The sequence below is a fragment of the Olea europaea genome, chromosome 13 (assembly GCF_002742605.1).
Source record: "Olea europaea var. sylvestris chromosome 13, O_europaea_v1, whole genome shotgun sequence".
Classification (NCBI taxonomy): domain Eukaryota; kingdom Viridiplantae; phylum Streptophyta; class Magnoliopsida; order Lamiales; family Oleaceae; genus Olea; species Olea europaea.
In genome coordinates, this window is record NC_036249.1 from 4309424 (window position 1) to 4335287 (window position 25864).

Genomic DNA, 25864 nt, shown 5'->3' on the forward strand with positions numbered 1-25864 from the left:
TCGGTTAAATACCGAAATATTGACCAACTTAAATAGATCTTGAATCACTCCTCTTAATAAGGTTGACCTTATTAAGATGGACCCCACTTATTTGTGAATAGAAAAACCTTGAGTTGAGTCGAAAGAAAATAAAACTCGTGTGTATTGGAGAATGTGAAACCTAATTATATTGTTAACTTATCCCTTAACCGCAGTTTGCATTATGTATTCATATATTCCTATCAAGTCACCCGAGTTCTCAACATTATAAATATGAATTGGGAGGTGGAATCTTTATGTCTCTACGTGGGTGTTTTTCTCTCATTTCGTTAATTATTACTCATATTTGGGATTAAGGTTTGGTCCACAACATTATGTATGAAGCAAGATTTTCACCTCGTAAAAAATGATTTACTAAGTTGTCACTTGTAATGAAGCAAACACGACGTACAAAATTTAACCACCAGTAGATAATCTCGCCTTTTATCACTACCCAAAATGACTTCATGAACTAATTTGTCTCTTCAAGATCTTGTCACCTAAGGTCCGAGAAAATTGGCATTAGAATTTCTTGTAATAGGTTCATAATGGGAAAAATCATTTGTGATTGATCAAGAAGAAATGTTCTTATAATCCGGAGTAACCACTAGTGATAGGATGAAAATCGGGGGATGTAAGACAAAGGATGAAACAAACAACTGACACAAAAAAGGATCTTATCGATGTGTACGAATTCACAAGTTTTTAACTTTCATAAAGAGTAATCGAGCTATTCAGAAGGTGCGACACAAAACCCTTTTCCTCAATTATTGATCTTACTTTCCTTACTCGGCTCTAATCAACTGATAGATGTTTAGCGATGCCCTTCTTGCATATGACCAGCTGAGATTAGATACCATTCAATATTATTAAAATCTTATTCATAATAGGATAATGTCATGTCTACAGCTTCCCACTAAACATTACAACATACTTGAGCGAGCTTATTTTGAACATAATTATAAATAGATTCTTCTAAGTGTTTGTGTCTGAGATTGACAGAAGAGAGAGAGCAATTATTTTGAGCAGCTCTTTTATCTGACATTAATATTTGTAGTTAGAATCATTTTCTCGAACTGCTATCTGTATCCTTCCTCTGACATCAACCTGCCCATAAATTTGATTTCCGGCCCTGCTCGCCTCCTTCTGTTAAGTGAGAATCATTCGAGTTTTTCTTTCTTCTTCCATTATGTCCGGCCAAGCTTTTCCGGCAACTTCTTTTCGCTTGGTCAAATTCTGATACCTCTTGAAATCTACAGAAGAACCATTGCATAAGAGAAATAGAAAAGCTGCAGGTCGAATGAGCATTCTAATTGATTAGTCTTAGTTTGACGGTTTAGAAGCAACACGACGAAGATGCAAGAAAAGTAGTGAGCCTCCTTGTTGTAAGTTTGTTATAGATCGGAGATGCTAAGTATGACTCTAGACATATAAAAAAAATAAAATATATATATATATATATATAGGAATGATCTCCTAAGCATTCTCCAATTTAATGATGTGCCATATTACCGGTACTTAACATAAGCTAAACACTGGTGCTCAAGAGATTATTTTCGTGTATATATATACACACACACACACATACAAGTTAGAAGCAACGTGACAAAGAACATAAAAAATATTGAGATTCCTATGGCCTTATAGAAATGACTTGGCAAATGTTTCTAAACTTCATTATAAACACAGAGATGTTAAGGGATGTATAAAACTTCTCCATCTAAGAATTGTATGTGGATTTGTTACACATATGCCCATCGACGACTGAGTTAGACAATGAAGGGTATATCTAAGGCATGTGTTTGACACATACTAATCAACGGGTGCATTTTAAATGTTGATGGAGTTCAACTTTCGCCGTCACCAATTTATGAATACCAATTGATTCTTTGTAAGGGAGACATAAAAAATATAACTATAAAAATTTTCTCCCATTTTGAATAATTTAAACTTTTAAAAAATAAATATAGGAAAATTAATGCAAAGATTTGTTCTGTGTCTTTACCATTTACTTAATGATTGACGATAAAGGAATAGAGGTCAACTAAAACAACAAATTTTAATGCACAACTTAAAGATTATTTTTTCTATGCTAGTTCAAATACACGCCTCTCTTTGGCAAATTTATAAATAATTTATAAATAAAAATACTAAAAGGTCTCATCAGGTGTGTGGATAATAATAAATAGTAGATGTTGTATGATTGAAATTAATAGTTTATTTTGATTTAATTCGTAAATCAATTTATAAATTGTATCCAAACGATAGCTTAAATCTCTACTTTATTTCAACACAAGTAATTCGTTACAAGAAAAATCAAAGAAATCTCCTAAACAAAAAGTTACTTGAAAATAAATTTAACTTTTAAACTTAACATAACACCGACACGTTTGACTGTGCTTAAAAACTGTTGCCTACCTGCTGCATTGCTGACAAAACCTCTGGCGAATTCCGGCAACAATGGCCACCGCCGCCTTGGCGTGGTGCTCGCAGACTCTATGCCGCTGATGGTAAGTCTTAGCATCAGTTAGATCCACCGTGCACTTCTCAGCTTGGCAACACCTCATTGAACTTGCACCACCACTCGACCCTTTCTTTGCCGCCCCAGAACCACCACTACCCTTCTTTTTCTTATCATCCTCAATTGCACTTGACATATGCTCGTCATCCGCCATGCTATCGGCTGATTCCAAGGCCTCCTTTTTCGACTTCTCTATTTTGAAAGACTTGTGGTTGAAAACTGCCCGGTTTTTAGCTTCCATGGATTCAATCAAAAGAAAATGATGCAGGAAATAAAGGATTTGAAGAAGAGGAATGGAAGGAGATATTGGGTGGTGGGGCAAGGAATTTAGAGATGCGAGGTAGAAAGCTAAGGAGGATATTTGAGGACCACAAACTCCATTGTTTCTTGTATGTTTTGTTTGTTTGTGATGTGTGTGTGTTGTGTATATTAGAAGATGAGAATGTCAAAAACAAAAGTATATATTCATGGGAAGCTATGGGGACTGTGGGAGAGTCTAAGAAAGCTACACCTATCCTATCATATCATGACATAATTGGTAAAATAGATTAAAATAGAAGAAAAAGCTACACTAGATGATGTCTTAAATTTTGTAACTTCTCAAGAACCATACTGCAAATGATATAATAACTTTCTTTTCTTCTTAATTGGGGTTCGGCTACACGTATACGAGAGTGTACACTTCGGTGCCATGCCCATTAAATGCTTCCGACCGAACTTCCATGCGAGGGGGTGTACGCCGGAGTGTACACCCTCGTGTATAAATGGTTTTTTCCGTGTATTTTGTAGTTGCTCGAAATGTGTAAATAAAAAATTACTTGAGTGTTTAAAAACTTGAGTCAAACATAGGCTAGATGTTAGTATACCATGTTAAAAGTTAATTCTAAGTGCTTGTTTGGGAATAAATTATAATTGATTTAAATTATAATTACATAAAATTGCTTGGTAAATAACTGCGTACGTAATATCTGCGGATCCTATAAAATGTGTAGATAAAAACATATTAGATTTACAAATTAAATAGGTTCCAAACAATTAGTTAAGTAACTTTATCCCACGAGTGTTAGGCTTTTTACTAAAAGTCATTTTTTTTTTCTCTTTTTCTTTTTTGGAAATTCTAGTACAAAAAATTGCTATTTAAAAGCATGGTTTTCCTTACTATATAAAAACAAATTTGTTTATTTTCTGGAATAATGCTTTCACATAACTGCTTATCATAAGCAATAATGTGGCATTTAGATTGCTTTAATTAATTGATCGTCTTAATTATCATCTTAAATGTAGGATTTAAGTTGAAAAATCAATTCATGTCACGCATCGATAATTAGTAAGCACTGCTTATAAGTAAGTATACTCTATTGTTTAGTGTTGGCCTAACGTGATTGCTCGTAGGCATATATTCTTAGTTCAAATTCATTTCACTCTTATTTAAGGAAATTTTACGTGGATAATTTTTGATAAAAAAAAATGAATCCAATTTTTTATTAGATAATTTTGCATTATACTATGATCATCCCCATTGTTCCATTTTGGTAAGATTAATGTTATTTGTAAGTAGTACTTACCTTTCAGCAATCTATGTGATACTAAGTATTTATCATATTCTTTTACAAATTTGGGATGTATTTTATTTCATTGGAAAATGTGTCGTGATCCACCGTCACATGGATTGTTGATGGGTAAGCACTGTTTACAAATCGTGTTATTACTTTGATAATTGTATCATTTTCGAACATTCTTGATTAGATATTTGACCTTTCTAGTGTATGTTTCTTTCAACTCTCACATTCTCGTTCTCCTCCCAACGGTAACCAATGAAGCCAACAAAAAGTTTTGGCACAAAAGCTTGCAAGCGAAGAATAGTTCATAACAACTTGCACGAGGGTACATATGCATGGAATCACGAATTAATTCTCATAAAATAAAATAAAATAAAAAAATAAAAGTTAGAGGGTTGTATTAGCTTTCTCATAAAATAAAAAATAAAAAATAAAAGTTAGAGGATTGTATTAGCTAATACCCCTGAGTGGTGCCCCCTCCCCAACCACAGGTTAAATATGGGAAGGGGTGCGTGGGTGGGATGAGGTGGGGGTTGCATATTAAGGATTCTTGTGATAAAGATAAAAATACTTGTACATAATTTTTTATACATCAGGGTGAGAGGTGGGGCCCGGTCGAATGCTTATTCGAGCTGGCCCCACCCACATGAGAGGGTGGATGCCTCTATGTATCAAAAATTATGTACCCTTACCATTTCCAAAGTGATAAATGGGACTTTTCTGTTGATGGGTTTCAATTATAAATGGGGGCATTCACAGAAGGTCCAACAATTAGTAAATTTTGATTGGTTTGTTTTGTAAATTTGAAATTAATATTTTATTTTTGTGCAGAAAATTATTGCGTTGAGTCAATGAAAAATCGAAACGTTTTTGGGTGTAAAATTTTAGCATGTAGTGAGAAAATTTTGTTGTGGGGGAAGACACCATGCCTATTCAGAATGGTGGGGGAGACTTATAAAAGAGGCTAAACAATGTTAAGGTTCTTGAATGTACTTTGCAATGGTAATTCAATGCATCGTATACTATGGGTCCAAGTGTGGTCCATGTCTAATGGTTCAATCTTAGCATCGTTTCTATTTATGTGGGAGGTACCATTCCTATTTAAAGTGGTGGGGGAGTCTAATGAAAGAGGCCTAACAATGTTGAGGTTCTTGGGTGTACTTTGTAATGGTAATACGATTCTTCATACTTTTTGAATCCAAGAGCGCTCTGTGTCAAATGTTTCAATCTTAGCATCGTCTGTATGTGTTGGACACATTGGTTTGAATTAAAATGAATTACATAAACAAGGTAGATGTCTTAGTTGTCTTATCCAATTTTGTTTAGTTTAACGTATTAAATTATCAATATTGTATAAATATTGTTATGTTTAGAAGCAAATACAATTATTATTTTTTCTAGAAAAAGGGAAAATGAGATTATCTAAGTATGAATGAAAATTTTTGTTATTTATTGTAAGATCCACGATCACCATATAAAAATTAGGGTTGCTTCCATGTTAAAAGTACTCCTACAATTTCTTTTTATATGAAAATCAAAGTACAAACCTGAGTGAAAGAGTAGCTCTTGTAGTTCGATTGTATGGGGTAGTGTTGTAGAGAAAATTTATAATACTATAATTGTATTGTCAACTATGGAAATGTAGTATATAGTATCGCATACCACAAATATAGCCTTGTACAATTGTTTAGCTAAAACTTTGACGTACTTTGTTAGCACATTAGTTAAAGATGATTAGAAACCATCGACCAATATTAATGAAGAAAAGAATTAAAATTTGCTCATTGTATTGTACGAGGTTGTCCTTTTCATTTTCCAATAAGAAAGTGGTTCAAAATATGATATCATAACGTATGTGCAAAAAAAATCTATATAGATTTCATAATATACACAACAATCATATATCATTTCAATAGATCTAGCTCTCTGGTTCATATAAAAATATGGTTACATGTACTAAACAACAACATTAATCCTTCATATGATTCATAATCTGCAAGGCTTTTAAAACTTATTGCTCATAGCTTTCGACACAATCGATATTCAGTAACCTAAGCCCCATTTGGTAGCAATTGTTCATCTCAAAAAATTGATTTTTTTTGTTATTTTACTATTTCAATCGTTATTTTTTATTTCTTCACTCACAGATAGGACCCACATTTCTCTTCAACAGTTAAAAAATCAATTCTCATAATCACTACCAAATAGACCATAAGTTTAGAAAATATAGTTCCCAAAACACACACTGAACTATTGATGAGTAAGAATATAAATAGACAACTAATAAAAAACTATAAAAGAGCAAAACTATTTTACATATGCAATATGATTGTCATTCAAATAATAAATCTTTAAAGATGCAAGTTATAAAAACATGGAATCACAAAAATATCAAGTGAAAAATATAAGTTTAACCATAAAAAATGTGATAATTTTTCTTTTTTTATATAATCAAATTCATCAAGGTACTTAAAACTTCTTCAATCTTATTTTAGGGATGGTAAAATTTTCCACTTTGCGTTACTCCTCCCGAATACCCCGATGTTGTTCTAGATTTTTGTATATATACATATAATTTTTATGTTTTTCAGTTTAAATAGTGTATAAAAACAAATAATTAATTAAACATGATAGCAAATAGAGATCTTTTAATCCACTTTAGCGGCTATCGCCAAAAAGGCTAAAAATATCCAAACAAACAAAGTGTTCATTAGTTTATAATATAGCTAATTCTCCCTACTTTACACAAGGCATCATGGTTTTATGGGATTGCTTTAAAAGATTAAGAAAATTGATGAAATTTGAGTCTATATCGATGGGAAGAGAGGAGAACAATAATAATAAGTAAGAATTATCAACAACGATACTGTAGATGATCATCGTCACACAATTCTTCAATAATTACAATGTCAATGTGAATGTCGTCAATAATGTTGTCTAAAATTATGGATGGTCTTCAATCGCTGATCTCCAATAAAAAGCATTGGTATCAATGACACAATTTTGTTTTATTTTTAATCTTTTTAATAAGTCATCGACAAAAACATGTTTTTTTATTTATTTAACGAATAAGTTATTTTTTATTGTTATTTTATTGTTTATTAATTGATTTTTTTAATCAAAAAATGAAATTTATTAAACTATTAATGTTTATAATATTGCTTACAAATATCGTTGTAATCTTATATTATTTTTTAATTATTTTTTATTTTTTATAATATTTATTATTTTATTTACAAGGATAATTCTATAGAGTCAACCATGCATTTTAAGATTGACATATTGAATTTCACTTTATCTCACTAACGGTAACAAAGTAACCGTGTTTGAACTATTTATTAACTTTAATGACCTATTTAGAAAATAATAAACTTTAATGACCAACTAACATATTAATCAATATGTAAGCATAAAAAAACTTTAGTGATCGAATTGAAAAAGAAAAAAAACAAAAAACACACTTCGTACCAACTTGTGCAACTTTTTGTGATCAATTGTGAAAAGTTTGAGTTCCTTTTTTTTTTTTTTTTTCTCAATTCTGATTTTTATTCACACATTTTTATAAAACTAGTCGCTATCACGTGCGTTGCATGAATTTTGTATTTATCCTATTTTTATTATTGTATGAATTTGATTGCTTTAATCAATAATGTGGCATTTAGATTGCTTTAATTAATTTATCGTCTTAATTATCATCTTAAATGTAGGATTTAAGTTGAAAAATCAATTCATGTCACGCATCGATAATTAGTAAGCACTGCTTATAAGTAAGTATACTCTATTGTTTAGTGTTGGCCTAACGTGATTGCTCGTAGGCATATATTCTTAGTTCAAATTCATTTCACTCTTATTTAAGGAAATTTTACGTGGATAATTTTTGATAAAAAAAAAAGAATCAATTTTTTTATTAGATAATTTTGCATTATACTCTGATCATCCCCATTGTTCCATTTTGGTAAGATTAATGTTATTTGTAAGTAGTGCTTAGCTTTCAGCAATCTTTGTGGTAATAAATATTTATCATATTCTTTTACAAATTTGGGATGCATTTTATTTCATTGGAGAATGTGTCGTGATCCACTGTCACATGGATTGTTGATGGGTAAGCACTATTTACAAATTGCATCAGTCTTTTGATAATTGTATCATTTTCGAACATTCTTGATTAGATATTTGGCCTTTCTAGTGTATGTTTCTTTCAACTCTCACATTCTTGTTCTCCTCCCAACTGTAACCAATGAAGCCAACAAAAAGTTTGGGCACAAAAGTCTGCAAGCGAAGAATAGTTCATAACAACTTGCACGAGGGTACATATGCATGGTATCACGAATTAATTCTCATAAAATAAAATAAAAATAAAAGTTAGAGGGTTGTATTAGCTTTGAATCCAATCCTGGATCCATCCATGGAAAAATTGATGTTTTAATTAGTAATTTTTCAAAGAACAAGTGATTAAAAAGTATAAAAAAATTTTGGTTTGTTGGAAATGGTGTTTATTAATAAACCAATTTAAAAATGAATGAGAAATTGTGGTTTTGGAATAGAGGCACCTATTTGGAAGGTTGCATGGTTTGGCTCAAATCCTTTCATCACACCACTCCATTCTCTATATAAAGGACCCCTTGGATGACTTTGAGTGTACACCATTTGCATATTGAGTATTCATTCTTCTCAAAATTGCAATTCTCTTCTTCTTCATCTCTTTTCATATATTATATTCCTTGTAGAGGGGAAACTCCGTCGAAAGTTCGCCGGATTTGTGGTTTGAAGTGCTACTACCACAAATCGAATCCGTTGTATCTTGGGAGACAATTGCCGCCAACCATGAGCACCGTAGCAGGGCAATATTGTCTTAAGGAGAGAGTGAATACACTTGCCTCGGATTTAATCTTCGTTTTCTACTCCTTCTTATTTTAATTTTCTTATTTGGTTTTGTACTACATTTCCATTTCATAAATTTGTAATTTAAAATGCACTCACAAACAACCATTTTTACCGCTCACAAATAAGCCCGGTCACCAACACCAAGTGTGCTCCATGTCTAATGGTTCAATCTTATCATCGTTTCTATATATGTGGGAGGTACCATTCCTATTTAAAGTGGTGGGGGAGTCTAATGAAAGAGGCCTAACAATGTTGAGGTTCTTGGGTGTACTTTGTAATGGTAATGCAATTCTTCTTACTTTTTGGGTCCAAGAGTGCTCTGTGTCGAATGGTTCAATCTTAGCATCGTATGTATATGTTGGACATTGGTTTGAATTAAAATGAATTACATATACAAGGTAGAAGTCTTAGTTGTTTTATCCAATTTTGTTTAGTCTAACGTATTAAAATATCAATATTGTATAAATATTGCTATGTTTAGAAGCAAATACAATTATTATTTTTTCTAGAAAAAGGGAAAAATGAGATTATCTAAGTATGAATGAAAATTTTTGTTATTTATTGTAAGATCCACGATCACCATATAAAAATTAGGGGTTGTTTCAATGTTAATACTCCTACAATTTCTTTTTATATGAAAATCAAAGTACAAACCTGAGTGAAAGAGTAGCTCTTGTAGTTCGATTGTATGGGGTAGTGCCGTAGAGAAAATTTATAATACTATAATTGTATTGTCAACTACGGAAATGTAGTATATAGTATCGCATACCACAAATATAGTCTTGTACCATTGTTTAGCTAAAACTTTGACGTACTTTATTAGCACGTCAGTTAAAGATGATTAGAAACCATCGACCAATATTAATGAAGAAAATAATTAAAATTTGCTCATTGTATTGTACGAGGTTGTCCTTTTCATTTTCCAATAAGAAAGTGGTTCAAAATATGATATCATAACGTATGTGCAAAAAAATCTATATGGATGTCATAATATACACGACAATCATATGTCATTTCAATAGATCTAACTCTCTGGTTCATATAAAAATATGGTTATATGTACTAAACAATAACATTAATCCTTCATATGATTCATAATCTGCTAGGCTTTTAAAGCTTATTGCTCATATCTTTCGACACAATTGATATTCAGTAAGAGCCCCGTTTGGAAGCAATTGTTCATCCCAAAAAATTGATTTTTTTGTTATTTTACTATTTCAATCATTATTTTTGATTTTTTCACTCACAAGTAAGATTCACTTTTCTCTTCAACAGTCAAAAAATCAATTCTCATAATTACTACCAAACAGACCCTAAGTTTAGAAAATATGGTTCCCAAAACACACGCTAAACTATTGATGAGTAAGAATATAAATAGACAACTAGTAAAAAACTATAAAAGAGCAAAACTATTTTGCATGTGCAATATGATTGTCATTCAAATAATAAATCTTTAAAGATGCAAGTTATAAAAACATGGAATCACAAAAATATCGAGTGAAAAATATAAGTTTAACAGTAAAAAATGTGATAATTTTTTTTTTTTTTTTTTTTATCAAATTCATCGAGGTACTTAAAACTTCTTCAATCTTATTTTAGGGATGGTAAAATTTTCCACCCTGTGTTACTCCTCCCGAATACCCTGATGTTGTTCTAGATTTTTGTATATATACATATAATTTTTATGTTTTTCAATTTAAATAGTGTATAAAAATAAATAATTAATTAAACATGATAGCAAATAGAGATCTTTTAATCCACTTTCACGGCTATCGCCAAAGAGGCTAAAAATATCCAAACAAACAAAGTGTTCATTAGTTTATAATATAGCTAATTCTCCCTACTTTACACAAGGCATTATGGTTTTATGGGATTGCTTTAAAAGATTAAGAAAATTGATGAAATTTGAGTCTATATCGATGGGAAGAGAGGAGAACAATAATAATAAGTAAGAATTATCAACAACGATACTGTAGATGATCATCGTCACACAATTCTTCAATAATTACAATGTCAATGTGAATGTCGTCAATAATGTTGTCTAAAATTATGGATGGTCTTCAATCGCTGATCTCCAATAAAAAGCATTGGTATCAATGACACAATTTTGTTTTATTTTTAATCTTTTTAATAAGTCATCGACAAAAACATGTTTTTTTATTTATTTAACGAATAAGTTATTTTTTATTGTTATTTTATTGTTTATTAATTGATTTTTTTAATCAAAAAATGAAATTTATTAAACTATTAATGTTTATAATATTGCTTACAAATATCGTTGTAATCTTATATTATTTTTTAATTATTTTTTATTTTTTATAATATTTATTATTTTATTTACAAGGATAATTCTATAGAGTCAACCATGCATTTTAAGATTGACATATTGAGCCCCCGTTTGTTTCTCATTTTTAGAAAAATGAGAATGAAAAATATAGCCGTTACGGACAGTACACAAGAGATAGAAATTCGAATTTGGTTATTTAATGTAATTGATAACGATCATATTTTTCATTTTAATGAAGAAAAAATGGGTACCAAACAGGGGCTGAATTTCACTTTATCTCACTAACGGTAACAAAGTAACCGTGTTTGAACTATTTATTAACTATAATGTCTTATTTAGAAAATAATAAACTTTAATGACCAACTAACATATTAATCAATATGTAAGCATAAACAAACTTTAGTGATCGAAAAAAAAAAAAAAAAAAATTCGTACCAAGTTGTGCAACTTTTTGTGATCAATTGTGAAAAGTTTGAGTTGCTTTTTTTTTTTCCCCCCAATTTGTTTTCCCAATTCTGATTTTTATTCACACATTTTTTATAAAATAATTTTAAATATAATTTTTTTATCACATATTCTCAAAAAATCACTATTCTAAAACACATTTTCTTTAAAAAAAAAATAAAAATAAAGGTTTTAGCCCTTTGTACAAAAAAGAGGCTATAGAAGTTCACCAGATTATTCACATGGTAGACCTCATGTGGGTGATAAAATAATGTAAAAAAAATCACCCACCCATTTCATCTTGTATGTTGTCTGGCTAAGGTCCCGTTTGGTAGGGATTTTTTGCCCCCAAAAAATTGATTTTTTAATCGTTATTTTACTATTTAAGCCGTAATTTTTGACTTTTTCTCTAACATGTGAACCCCACTTTTCTTCTCACGATTAAAAAATCAATTCTCAAAATTTCTACCAAACGGGCCCTAAATTCTGTGCAAAGAGCTTCTGTACATACAACTCTACTAAAAAAAATAAAAAAATGGACTCAAATCATTTTTCCATGAAAAAAGGGACTCAATCAAGGGTTAATCGTCAATCAAGCCAATGGCAGGGATGGAAATTTTGCAGGAAATACAGGGACAGAAAGGTAATTTCGGTAAAACCTAATGCTCTTCGTCAGAAATGCGATTAATCTTTCACTCCTCCAGTTCCTCCCTCTCTTTCCTTCCGTACATTCGGGAACTCCTTCCTCAGGTTCTGGATACATGCAAATACATATTTATGTAACGTTTGTATTTAATTCTAGTTTAATTTGATCGGTACCATTTTTTTTATTCCTTGATTTAGCTGATAATAAACTTTTGCATGTTTGTTATGAATGTGTAATTGAATTTCGAGGGACGCTGATGTTATATATATAGTGATCTTGAGCTCGATTTCAGGTAACCCCGGATTTTAGAATTGATATGGACTTTTGAAATTGAATTGTTAATGAACTTAGTGTTAATTCGGCTATGATACAATGAACTGACATCCATGGCGGTGACTTCACTGAACCAGTGATCTAGAAGTACCCCTCCTCAAGTTGCCTTGTCTACTTTTATGATCGACTCTGGAAGTATTTTGTAATTTGTTACTACTGAATTTAGCATATGGATAGTCCTGTAATGTGCTTATGTGACAAGCCAAGCTTTAATTAGTGATAGTGTGAAACTGTTAAGTTCAAAGTATTGAATTTTTTAGCAAATGAACATAGGAATATGGATCATTATTTTTATCTTGTGTTGCGAACTTATTAAGCTGTGAACATTTTATCGTGAAATAGCGATAAAGTTACTAAATGCTGGAAGATAATTGCACAAAGTTAAATGATTGTTGATATTCATGCTTTCAAAAATAATGGTTACTTAGTGGTGAAATTGGTTTATGAAGATGTACTTGCAATTACCTATCTACCTTATTTACTTACATGAGACAATTCATGGCATTTGCCTTGGAAAATTATCTCTAGTTAAGGGGTGAAAATATTATGGTTATATTGTTTTAAACTTGCTGAAGTCACTAGTAGTCTTGTAGAGTTCACGAGTTTGTCAATTGGGAATCAATGCATCTAGACTTTTGATATTGATATTATATCTCTGTACACTTGTTCAAGCTATATCATACGGAATTTTCACTTCTTTGTGGAACTAGATATCCTCACAGGATGTCGTACAGAAGCTGCTTTGAAATATGTGAATATGATTTCGCTTATAATTCAACCTGCTTACAGTTGCGTTCTAATGATGAGAAGACTATGGTTGTAATCATCCATGAAATGAAAGTTGAGGAGTCCTTTCAGAATTTTTTCTTTTTATTAACGTGATTTTTTCTTTGCAGGTCACCACATTGATTTGCTAACATGGCAGATGGTACACAGCATCCGTCTGTATATCAAAAGATACATGGACAATCTTACCTCCTCTCTCAGATTTCTCCGGACATGCACTCTAGGAATGCTGTTTTACCCAATTTGACTGGTACATATGTCAACGGAGGTCTGCAAAGCCATTTCTTGCTATCATACCAAGGGACTGGACTTGGAACCATATCACCGATATCTTCTTTTATGATTCCTGCTCCACTCGAAAAGGATAAAGGCTTTTCCAGTTTTATGGTGGATTTCCTCATGGGAGGAGTTTCTGCTGCTGTCTCCAAGACGGCTGCTGCTCCAATAGAGAGAGTTAAGCTCTTGATTCAGAATCAGGATGAAATGATCAAATCTGGTCGGTTGTCTGAACCATACAAAGGGATTGGTGACTGCTTTGCCCGAACAATAAAGGATGAAGGAGTAGTTTCTCTCTGGAGAGGCAACACTGCAAATGTTATCAGATACTTCCCCACCCAGGTCAATAAACATTCTTATCTGTCCCTTGCCCTCACCATTGTTTTCTTTTTCTTTTTCCCCTTTGATAATTATATATCATGCAAGATATAGTCTATTCACCAAGGGAATGGGTGCATTTAAATTCATCATGCAAATGCTTGCTTGACCAGTTTTATTATGTTTGGTTATCCATGTTTTATCAAATCATATCAACTATTTCTATCCAATAAAGTAGTTGTGGTTCTGCTGCTTTGGAGATAAGATATTATTGAAATTAAAGCATGGCTTAAAAGATGGTGATAGTTCTCTAGTTCAATAACTTTTCATTTCATTGACATTTGAAATTAATAAATATGCTTTCAGGCCTTAAACTTTGCTTTCAAAGACTACTTCAAGAGGCTTTTTAACTTCAAGAAAGACAGGGATGGCTACTGGAAATGGTTTGCAGGAAACTTGGCATCAGGTGGTGCTGCTGGTGCCTCGTCTCTACTGTTTGTCTACTCTCTTGATTATGCTAGAACAAGGTTGGCAAATGATGCTAAGGCTGCCAAAAAGGGTGGTGAAAGGCAGTTTAATGGTTTGATTGATGTTTACAAAAAAACACTCAAATCTGATGGCCTTTCTGGGCTTTACCGTGGATTTAATATCTCATGTGTTGGAATTATTCTCTACCGTGGGCTATACTTTGGAATGTATGATTCATTGAAACCTATAGTTCTGGTTGGTTCATTGCAGGTCAGTAGACTTCTGAACTTTGAACTCTTGATTCTGACCGCCAGTTATACGCCATCAACCCATATTTGCCACTTTATTTCCATCCGTAAGATGCTTTGCCTTTTCTTCCATGTTTTCATGACTTTGGGGTGTCGAAGTGAAAGGCGGCCGCATCAGCTTGGCTAAATTCTTTTTCTCTCTGTGTCAGTTTCTGCTGTTTTGCCATGATGATCTTTGAATTGCACGATGACCCAATTATATGTGCTTTGGCATGCTCTTTTTCCTCTGTTTGATGAGTATATTATATTTATGTTCGCCTGCTGCTTTAGTAATTTCTAGACCAAGTTGCCAGTTTGCAGGCTACTAACATAGTGTTACTGTATTTGGTCAACGACAGGATAACTTCTTCGCCAGTTTCTTGCTGGGATGGGGTATAACAATTGGTGCCGGGTTAGCCTCCTACCCAATTGACACTGTGCGTAGAAGAATGATGATGACCTCGGGAGAGTCTGTCAAATATAAGAGCTCCATGGATGCATTTTCACAGATCATCAAGAACGAAGGGGCTAAATCACTCTTCAAGGGTGCTGGAGCCAACATTCTGCGTGCTGTTGCTGGCGCCGGTGTACTTGCTGGCTACGACAAATTACAGGTCATTGTTTTTGGCAAGAAATATGGCTCTGGCGGTGGTGGTTAATTATCTTCCTGCTGATAATGACGAATGCATGTTTTATATAGTTGTGGAGAAATATTTTTACTGGAAATCCCATGTTAGTATACGCGAGCTTTTAATTGGGAAATTTGATTGCTGTTATGTGAGGATTTTGTCTCAAGACTATAACTTTGCGTGCTTTTATGAAGGAATAATTTTGGTACCCTTAAAATATTTATAGTTTATACATTTCAGGTAATCTAAACAAATGGAGATTCCTCAAGTGATCTATTCACAAAACTAACTCTTAATACTAGACAAATTGCTAAAGATACCATTACAGCCAAATAATAATAATAATAATAAATCAAATTTAAATAAATAAATATATCTATATTTAGGATAATTAACACGGAACGTTTTTATGCTTCAATATTATTGTGTAAAATGTTTATAACTTTCATTCTTTGGCATTTTAACCCTTATTTTCACCTTTTTTTGTGGAAATCATATTTTTTCATTCATTTTCTCAAATAAAAGCTGAAAATGGCGTATATGCCCTCCTATTTAAATGAAAAATAAAAAGTAAATTGTAACAATACTTGCAAAGCTTTTAAAAAAGTACAAATAAATTTCAAACAAATAATTAAAATTCAAAACTAAAAAAAAAAAAAATAATAATAATAACTTCATCTTCTTCTCCCACCTTACTCGTTATTTTGGAGACTTCCTGGAGCCATGAGCCTCCATCTCACCAACTGCCACCTAAAGGGTAGGAGCTCACACAAAAAGCAATCGCCTTCAACCCCCAAAGAATTTCCCAAAAACTTTGAACAAACAATAGATTTATATTGTCAAAATCAATCAAAAACGCAGTTGGTCGCGTGAAACAAGCTGCCTTTTCTGTCAATATTGATGCCGACAATGTTTCCTACTATCGCATCTCATATCAAAATCACACAATAATTTACAGCTTGTAGGATATTGTTCAAATTAACAACGATGAGTGATTTTGAAAGTCATCAAAATGATTAACCATGAGAAAAAAAAAGCAAAAAACAACACGAGAACCAAAAACAGTGATGGCCTTCTGTTGTAATTACAGTGGTCATTTTGTTTAATAGGGCGGGCACCCGATTTTGTACTCGGTGGCCGTAGTAACAAGAATTTACTCGTTGGGGTTTTAAATTCTAGTGTCGTTTTAAATGAATTTACAACTTTTTGGCTTGGTTCTTGCACTTTTCCGTGTACGGTATTTTTTGTGTGTGTGTGTGTGTGTGTGGTTTTTCATAATTGAAAACATATCACAAGCATCAAATTGATTTAATTACATCCAAAATCTAAGATCAAACTAGGTTTTTTTATAATTTTGTTCTTTAGTTTTCTTTTCCAATTTTTGTTTGCTTGATTCAAACTTGGATTAAGATTTGTTTACTCTTACAAACCATTTGTCATAAAGCTTTCAAGCACTTACCTCGGTGCCGACAAAGATCATTTAAGAATAGCAATTCATAATTGTATTCAAACCTTCCATTTTGAAAATTTCTTGTTACTGATTTTATTTTCGTTTCTCATCAACTTTGTTCAATAATCTCAAACAATATTTTCAATATGGAGAACGAGACAACCATGGCTACGATAAAGATGATGAATCAAGACTTTGTATGGCTTGATAGATTCAGCGGGTCGAACTTTACAAGATGGAAGGACAAGTTGAAGTTTCTTTTTATAATCTTAAAGATCTTTTATATCTTGTATCCAGGCTTAGAGCCATTGTTAGAACCAACCCCAAATGACACCAACGAAACAAGGGCGGAAAGGAAGAAGAAAGAAGAAGAAGAATTGATATGTAGATGACACATTTTTGAACGCTCTCTCTAATCGCCTCTATAATACTTACACAAATAGCACCTCGAAAAAGGAGATATAATAATAGTTGGAAACCAAATACAAGGTCAAAGAGGAAGGTACCAAAAAGTTTCTTATTTCTAAGCTTTATGATTTCAAGTTTTTGGATAACTTGCTTGTGTAAGATGAATCCATGAGTTACATATCATTGTTAATAAAATGAAGACAATAAAGATAAATCTCCTCGAAAGTTGGTGCAATCATTGTGAAATTGACATTTTCTTGGAAAGGTTAAGAAGGAAAATCCTTCACAATTTCCAAAATTATTCTTTCAAAGAAATTCAAAAACATCTTTGAATTGAGAAAGAGTCAACACAAGATATGTGAATGAAATTCTCATGAGGCCACTTCCAAAGCACATGTCGTAGATCAACCAAACAAATACAACAAGGATTCCAATAAGGAAAAATCCACAAATCTCAACAAAGATAACAAGAATGAGAAGAAATTCAAAATTTTTTGTTATGTGTGTACAAACTCGGAAATTATGCTCGGGATTGTTGACATCGCAAACAACCAATGCAAGAAGGAAAAGTGAACTCCATTGACAACATCATTGCTATAGTGAGCATTATAAATTCGGTCAAAGTAAAGGTTCAATGATGGTGGTATGATACTTGTGTCACCATACATATGTGCTATGATAGACCCCTTTTCAAAATCTATCAAGAAGTGGATGACGAACACAATCAAATGGGGAATGAAGTTTAATCAAATGTTGTTGGCAAGGGAAGTATAGACTTACAATTTACATCAGGTAAAAATATTACATTTATGATGAATTGTATTTATCAACTACGAATAGAAATCTTGTAAATAGTGATTTGATGGGAAAACAAGGAATAACGTCCATATATGAGTCGGGCAAACTTATACTTTTCAGAATGGTGTATTTGTTGGAAAATGTTATTCTATTGATGGAATGGTCAAATTTTGTAACATTGATAATAATATCAATAAAATTACAAATTTAAATTATGTTCTTGGGTCAATTTCTTTATACCACGATAGACTAGGACATATTGGCTTTTCTAATTTAAAAAGAATGATTTCACGTGAAAACATATAATATAATAAATGTGAATTATGTATTAAGTCTAAAATGATTAAGAAACATTTTCATAGTGTTAGAAGGAAATCTAATTTGCTAGACTTAATTCATTTCGATATATGTGAATTAAATGAAATGATAATTAGATGGGGTAATAGATATTTTATAACATTCATAGATGATCATTCTAGTTTTTGCTATATCTACTTAATAAAATATAAGGATGAAACATTTAATATGTTTAAGATATACAAAGTCGAAGTAGAAAATCAATTAAATAAAAAGATAAAAATTCTCAGAGGTGATGGGGTGAATATTTCTCTAGTGAATTAATTTTTTTTGGGAACAACATGGCATAATACATTAATATAGTGCACCTAGACACCCGAACACAATTGTTTGGTTGAAAAAATGAATAAAACACTAGTTGAAATGATAAATACTATGTTATTAAATGTTCAGTTGCCATCTAACTTATGTGGTGAAGTTTTATTAAGTTGGTGTCATAGACCTAATAGGATTCCTTTTAAAAGATTTAAGGTTTCTCCATATGAGTTGTGGGAAGGAAGAAAATCGAACATTGGTTATTTTAAAGTGTGGGGATATCTTGCTTATTGTAAAAATCCATATCATAAAGGGACAAAGTTGAGCCCTAGAGGAATCAATTGCGCTTTTGTATGATATGCCCAAAATAGCAAGGCATATCGTTTATTAAACTGGAAACCAATGTTATTATTGAATCCCGTGAAGTAAGTTTTTTTTGAGAATATTTTATCTTCAGATAATAATTCTCTAAAGAAATCTCAAGTAGAGATTCCTGGTGCCACGCGTTTTAAGCAACGTGGTTTAACCGCAAGTATACGATGTCAAGTTTTGTAATATATTATTGAAATAAGAGTGTTGAATCCACAGGGATTGTATTTAATTTTCACTAAGTACTATAATTATGCAATTTCTACTTTATTTAGATGAATGTATGATTGAATTGATGTTTTATGAATGAACGATTTAAACTAAACTAACGTAATTGGATGTGACAAATTTGGGGAATACAAATTATCAATATCAGAAGGCCTAAGGATTGATTTCTTCTTACTCTCAATTATGATTTAACAATTTCCAATAATTCCATTTAATTTTCCCATATTTAAAAGCAAGAATCCTAATATATTCCTCTCCCCTTTCTCGAGTGCCGGCTAGAAAATAATTCTAGATTCCAATTCAATATCTCTATTCCAAATTGAAAATCAAGAATTTATAGAAGTCTCGATTCTTTTATGGAGTAAGATTCACAGATTTTACACTTTCTCTCGAAATCCATAGAACCTATGTTGTATCACTCTTATGATGACGCCTAAATTCCCACTCTCTCGAGCGCCAAAATTGACAAGCATCAAATCATTCAATTGTTGATCAGGCAATTGAAAACATTGAAATCATGATACAATTAAATATATGCAGGAAAATAAAAAAAATAATTATAAAATCATCAAATCATAATCTTGATTCAGCTACATCAAATCCCTAGATAAATTGTTTAATTCATGGTGTAATAAATAAAAATCATACAAATTATAACAAACAACACAAGGAAAATGATAGAAAAAACTAGTCTTTTGAGTAGATCTTCAATCTTCTTCCTTGATGTTGTTCCTTCTTCCTTTTGATGTCTTCAATTTTTGCCTCCTTCAAATTGTGTGGTTGAATCCTTCAATCTTGTGCCCCTTCCATTCTCTTTGAAAATAGGTCTTTTAAATGGTATTTATAGTATCTTGAAGTTATTGGACGAATCAAGGTTGAGTTGGGCCAAGAAAAGATTCGAAAAATATTAAATCTCGTTTTTCCGCACAGGTGGCGCCTCGACGCCCAAGATGGGCGCTGCGGCGTCGCGTTCACTGTTATTTTCAGTATCTTGGGCACTGCGGTGCCCAATATGGGCGCCACGGCGCCCACTTCAAGTGGAAAAGGCAGTTTTCGCTTTTTTCAGTATTTTTTCCATAACTTTTTCGTCCGATATTCGATTGAGGTGATTCAAGATGCGTTGGAAATCCAACTCAAAAGGCTATAACTTTTATTCAAACATCATTTTCCAATTCGATCATTTCCTATGTCAAAAATGGGTCTCAATATGAGGCTGAGATTTCAAAGCATAACTTTTCGATTGGAAATTGATTTGTGATCACATTTTGACTAATTTTGATCCCTTTGACATCTTTTTTCATCCAATTGACTCTTAGTACTCTCGGATCTTCATTACAAGGTTCAACACAGCTGTTCAATATTTGTACTTTAGTCCTCGAACTTTGGATCTCTTACAATTTGGCCATTTTCTCCAATTTCGCCAACTTTTACTTATTTCTTTCAATTTCATCAACTTACATCACAACATCAAAACACACATTAAAAAGCTCTAAAATACTCTCAAGATTAGCAAAATAACAAATTAGGTGGCATAAATATCATGAGTGTAGAGTACTCATCACATGGCTCTACAAGATCACAAGTAGAAAAATCTTTTGATAATGTTGAAACAAGTGAACTTCGCAGAAACAAAAGAGCTCGAAAGAAGAAAAGTGCTAGGATAAGATGAATTAGACTCTCAACTTATCTCTTTTTATTTAGTTGAAGGAACTGAGAAGAGTGCCACAAGAACTACTCTGTATGTTCTCCAAGTGGAAATCAATTCTAAAACTTATAAGTAATCTAGAGATGGCACCTTTTGGAAGGATGCTATAAATAATGAAATTGATTCAAGAATGTCAAACAACACTTGAAAATTAGTCGATTTACCACTTAGATCAAAATCAATAGGTTGCAAATGGGTATTTATGAGGAAGTACAATGTGGACGGTACTCTTAATATCTTTAAAGTTAGGTTAGTAGCTAAAGAATATCAACAAAAAGAATGAAGAAATTACTTTGACACATATGCACCAATTCGGATTATATTCACTTTAACTTCAATCTATGATTTGCATATACATCAAACGGATATTAAAACAAATGTTCTTAAACGGGGATCTCGATGAGGAGATCTATATAGAACAACCAGAAGGATTTGTTCTGCCCAAAAATGATGATAAAATATGCAAGTTAATAAAAATCCTTATATGGAGTAAAACAAACACCAAAGAAATAGCACGAAAAGTTTAACTTAGCAATAATGTCTTTTAGATTTAAATATAATAATATTGATAAATGCGTATAATCAAAAGTTTGTGATAATCAATTATGCTCATTTGTTTATACATAGATGATATGTTGATTGTGAGCAATCAAATGTAAAGTATAAAAAAACAAAGATGTCTTCTATCTTCCACATGAAAAATCCTAGTCAAGTGAATACCATACCTAGTATGGTATCAAAGTCATCAAAACTTGTGGAGGTTATATGTTAAGCCATCACATTATGTTGAGAATGCAATTATTAAGTTCAAAAACTTGAACATTAAAGAAGCTAATACTCCATTTGATCCAAGTTTGAAACTTACAAGAATAATGAAAGAGTTATAGCCCAACTCGATTACGTAAGTGCTACGGGGAGCCTAATATATGCAGTGCAATGTACAAGAACTAACATTGCATTTGCAATTAGTAAACTTAATTGGTTTACTAGCAATCCAAGTAAAGAGCATTGGAATGCTATTGGAAAAGTTCTTGGTTATTTGAAGAAAACCAAGGATCCAGGTCTCCAATATTCTGAGTTTCTGACAATATTAGAACGATTTATCGATTCAAATTGAATATCTAGTGTTAGTGAGAATAAATCAACCCCAGGTTACCCTTAGAGGAGGTGCGATCTCTTGGAAGCCCAAGAAACAAACATGTATTAATCAATCAACTATGAATCCAAATTTGCGGCATTGGTTGAAACCAGAAAAGAAGTTGAATGGCTTAGAAATTTAATGTATGAAATTTCATTGGGATAAAAGAAAATAAATTTCATATCTATCTTGTGTGATAGTCAAGTTACTTTAGGTAGAGCATACAATAAATTGTATAATGGAAAGTCTAGACATATGAGTCTAGACATGACTATATGATGAAATTAATCAGAGATAGAATAACATCGTTTACTTATGTGAGGTCAAATGAGAATTGGCTAACCCCTTCATTAAATCGGTCATAAGGAAATTAGTGCAAACAGCAACTAGTAGAATAAGATTAAAACTCTGTAATTAAATTCATCAATGACCAATCCTATCTGACTATACCAACAAGTATACTTCAGGTTCAAAGGGTAACAAGTCATTCGATATGTAGATAGATTCAGCACTTATTTTTTCTTTTAAAATCTTATCATTTATTACAAGTGTTGGTTAGGGTTAAGTTTCTATAACTTAAATAAAGTTCAAAACGATGGATCAAATATCTCTGAAAGTGACAAAGATACTGCAAGAACTTTACCTATATAAACTTCGAGGTGGTGCTACTTCAATAGAGAGTTGGAGTTTTTCCTTTAAAAGTTTATGAATAGGAGAACAGAAGGCCATAAAAGTGCTAAACGAGATTGTGTGGAACTTGGAACACTTGATATTTGTGTGTACGATTTCACTGATATCATCATAAGGAATAATAGGCTCAAAGTTTTCATGCTACCTAGGATTTCAATTATTACTTTGTGAGATTTATACTTAGATTGGATTTAAATCGAAAGATATCTATACCCTATGCATAAGTGCCATTAAACTAGAGCTTGTACTCATTTTATATTTGAACAAGTGGTGGAATGTTGAATATTGTGCAAATTAACTATGAGGAGTGATTTTGGAAGTGATAGAAATGATTAACTATGAGAAAAATAAGTAAAAACAAAATGAGGACAAAAAAGGGTGATAACTAAATGGTGTCCGCCCAGGCTTAAGAAAGGTGGGTCAATTACAGTTGTCATTTGTTGAACTGAGCGAGCGCTTGATTTTGTATTGGGTGGCCGCCCACAACAAAAATTTGCCCGTTGAAGTTTTGAATTCTGGTGTTGTTTTAAAGGGTTTTACACCCTTTGGCTTGACTTTGTACAATTTCATGTATGGTAGTTGGAATTCTATATATATGAGTGATCTTCGTAATTGAAAACTTACTACAAATATCAAATTGATTTCATTACATCCAAAATCTAAGATTAAACGAAGTTTTTTTTTTTTTTAATAGTTTTGCTCTTTAGTTCATTTTTCTAGATTTTGTTTGCTTGATTCAAACTTGGATTAAAGTTTGTTTATTACTACAAACTATTTGTCATAAAACCTTCAAACACTTACCCCAGTGACGGCAAATATCATTTGAGGACAGCAATTCATAATCGTATAAACCTTCCATTTTGATGATTTCTTGTTGCTAATTTTATTTTTATTCTTCATCAACTTTGTTTAACACAGCCTGTAGCTTATTTATCTTGAACAGCCTCAAGTCCCAATCCCTCTACTGACACCAATGTCACCCCAATATTTTCTACACCACTCCTTTTACCAATGTGTTGGTAGTGATGTAAATGATTAACCATAATAAAAAAAAAAAAAAAAAAAAAGCGAACAAAAAGAGTGATGACTAAAAAATGGTCTGGCGGTCATTTTGTTGAACTGGACGGACGCTCAATTTTGTACTAGGCACCCACCCAGATCAAAAAATTGCTCGTTGGGATTTTGAATTTTGTTGTTGTTTTGAAGAGTTTTTAGACCCCTTTGGCTTGATTTTTGCACCTTTTCATAAATGGTGGTTGTTTTATATATATATATATATATATATATATATATATATTAAGTAGTTTTCATAATTGAAAATATATCACAAACATCAAATTGATTTCATTATATTCAAAATTTAAGATGAAACCAAATTTTTTATAATTTTGTTCTTATTTATTTATTTATTATTATTATTTTTTAAGTTTCGTTTGGTTGTTTCAAATTTGAATTAAAGTTTGTTTATTGCTACAAATTATTTGTCATAAAGCCTTCAAATGCTTATCCTGTTGGCGACAAATATAATTTGACTACAGCGATTCATAGTTATGTTCAAACATTTTATTTTGGCGATTTCTTCTTGTTGATTTTATTTTCATTCTTCATCAACTTTGCTCAACACAGCCCGTACCTTGTTTATCCCGAACAGCCTCAAGTCCCAGTCCCTTCAGTCACACCATGCCAATATTTTCTACACCGCTCTCTTTACCAAATCCAAAAAATGGACAACAATTTCTTGAGACCTTCTGCAGGTGATTCCGGTAAAAAATTTGAGAATTCCTAGCCACCCAATTTAGAGCTCCAGGTATTAACCAAAATGGATGAAAATCAGTCAACTCAACTTCAACTCTCTATTGGGTCATCAAAAATCAGTGAAAAAACCGAAATGGACAATGCAAATATTTGCAGCAGTGAGAAGCCAAAGATGGTTGCGGCGGTGCCACCATCGAGATGACTAAAAGAACAGGTGGAGGAACAGTTAAGGTTGGTCATGGCTGAAAAGGCTTATGCAGAAGCTGCAAAGACAACAGGCCAAGCGACAGATTGAATTGGCAGAATGCAGCAAAAAAATAAAAAATTCATACAAGAAGCACAAGCAAAACTAGAGAAAGCACTGGCCTTGAAACAACATGCTATAAATCAAATCAAATCAAATCAATTCAACTACATTACAAGTTACTTGAAAAAAAAAGGTTAAATCCTAACCTTAAGGGCCCCCACCACCTCTGCTCTGGAGCATCGTGAGGGAGGTAAATCGCAGGTTATGCCTCCAAGGGTACAGGGTGGAAGGTTGCTTGTACACTTGCACTTACCAAAGAGCCAAATCCATATTTCAGGATTCGAATCCTCGACGCAACAGTTTCAAGCAAAGTTGGATTTCTCCACCCTCCGCTTTTACCACTTGGAGATGTGCCCTAGGGGCTACATTACAAGTTACTTGGGTTTGGTTTTGGATGGGAAAGGTGGGGTGGACTTGGGAAGGTCAATTTTGATTTGGGTTTTGGTTTTTTCAAATTTTTTATTTAATTATTTAATTTAATTTGTTTTGTTATATAAAACAAAAAATTACTATTTTAATCAATAATAAAATATAAATTTACTATTTAATTGGTTTTGAGATTTATTTGTACTTTTTTTTAAAAAAAAATTTGGTAGTATAATTACAATTTGTTCTTTTTCTTTATTTAATAAGAGGGTATATTTATCATTTCAGAACTTTTAAGTTAGAAAAATAGATAAAAACGATGATTTCTGCAATGAAAAATGAAAATAAGGGTGGAAATGTCCAAAAATGATAGGTAAGAACGTTTCGCACAATAATATTGATAGATATAAATATTTTGGGCTAATTGTCCTTTATTATCCATTGTCAAAATTGGATTAGATTGATTGGTTGAAGCAGGGAGACTATGAACTAGTCCAATTCTAGTTTAAACAAAAAAAAGTGGGAAATTAAGAACTGTCAAAAAAAGGAAAAATAGTAGATTCACCTCAATTTTCTATATTT

General features: G+C 32.0%; 1 protein-coding gene and 1 pseudogene across 2 annotated transcripts; one reads left to right on the top strand and one right to left on the bottom strand.

The window, feature by feature from the left end:
* Positions 1-862: 862 nt before the first annotated feature.
* On the bottom strand, positions 863-2975 carry LOC111407331 (annotated as a pseudogene).
* A 9353-nt stretch (positions 2976-12328) lies between these two features.
* On the top strand, positions 12329-15675 carry LOC111407332 (ADP,ATP carrier protein 1, mitochondrial-like). 2 transcript variants are annotated; one of them, XM_023036748.1, is made up of 4 exons: positions 12329-12463; positions 13589-14096; positions 14439-14810; positions 15187-15675. In XM_023036748.1, exons 2-4 carry the CDS (start codon positions 13611-13613, stop codon positions 15484-15486), a joined length of 1158 nt encoding a protein of 385 aa, XP_022892516.1. In that variant the 5' UTR covers positions 12329-12463; positions 13589-13610; the 3' UTR covers positions 15487-15675. The 2 variants fall into 2 exon arrangements, with proteins under 2 accessions (XP_022892516.1, XP_022892517.1); XM_023036749.1 differs by lacking the exon at positions 12329-12463 and adding an exon at positions 12468-12492.
* Positions 15676-25864: the final 10189 nt, after the last annotated feature.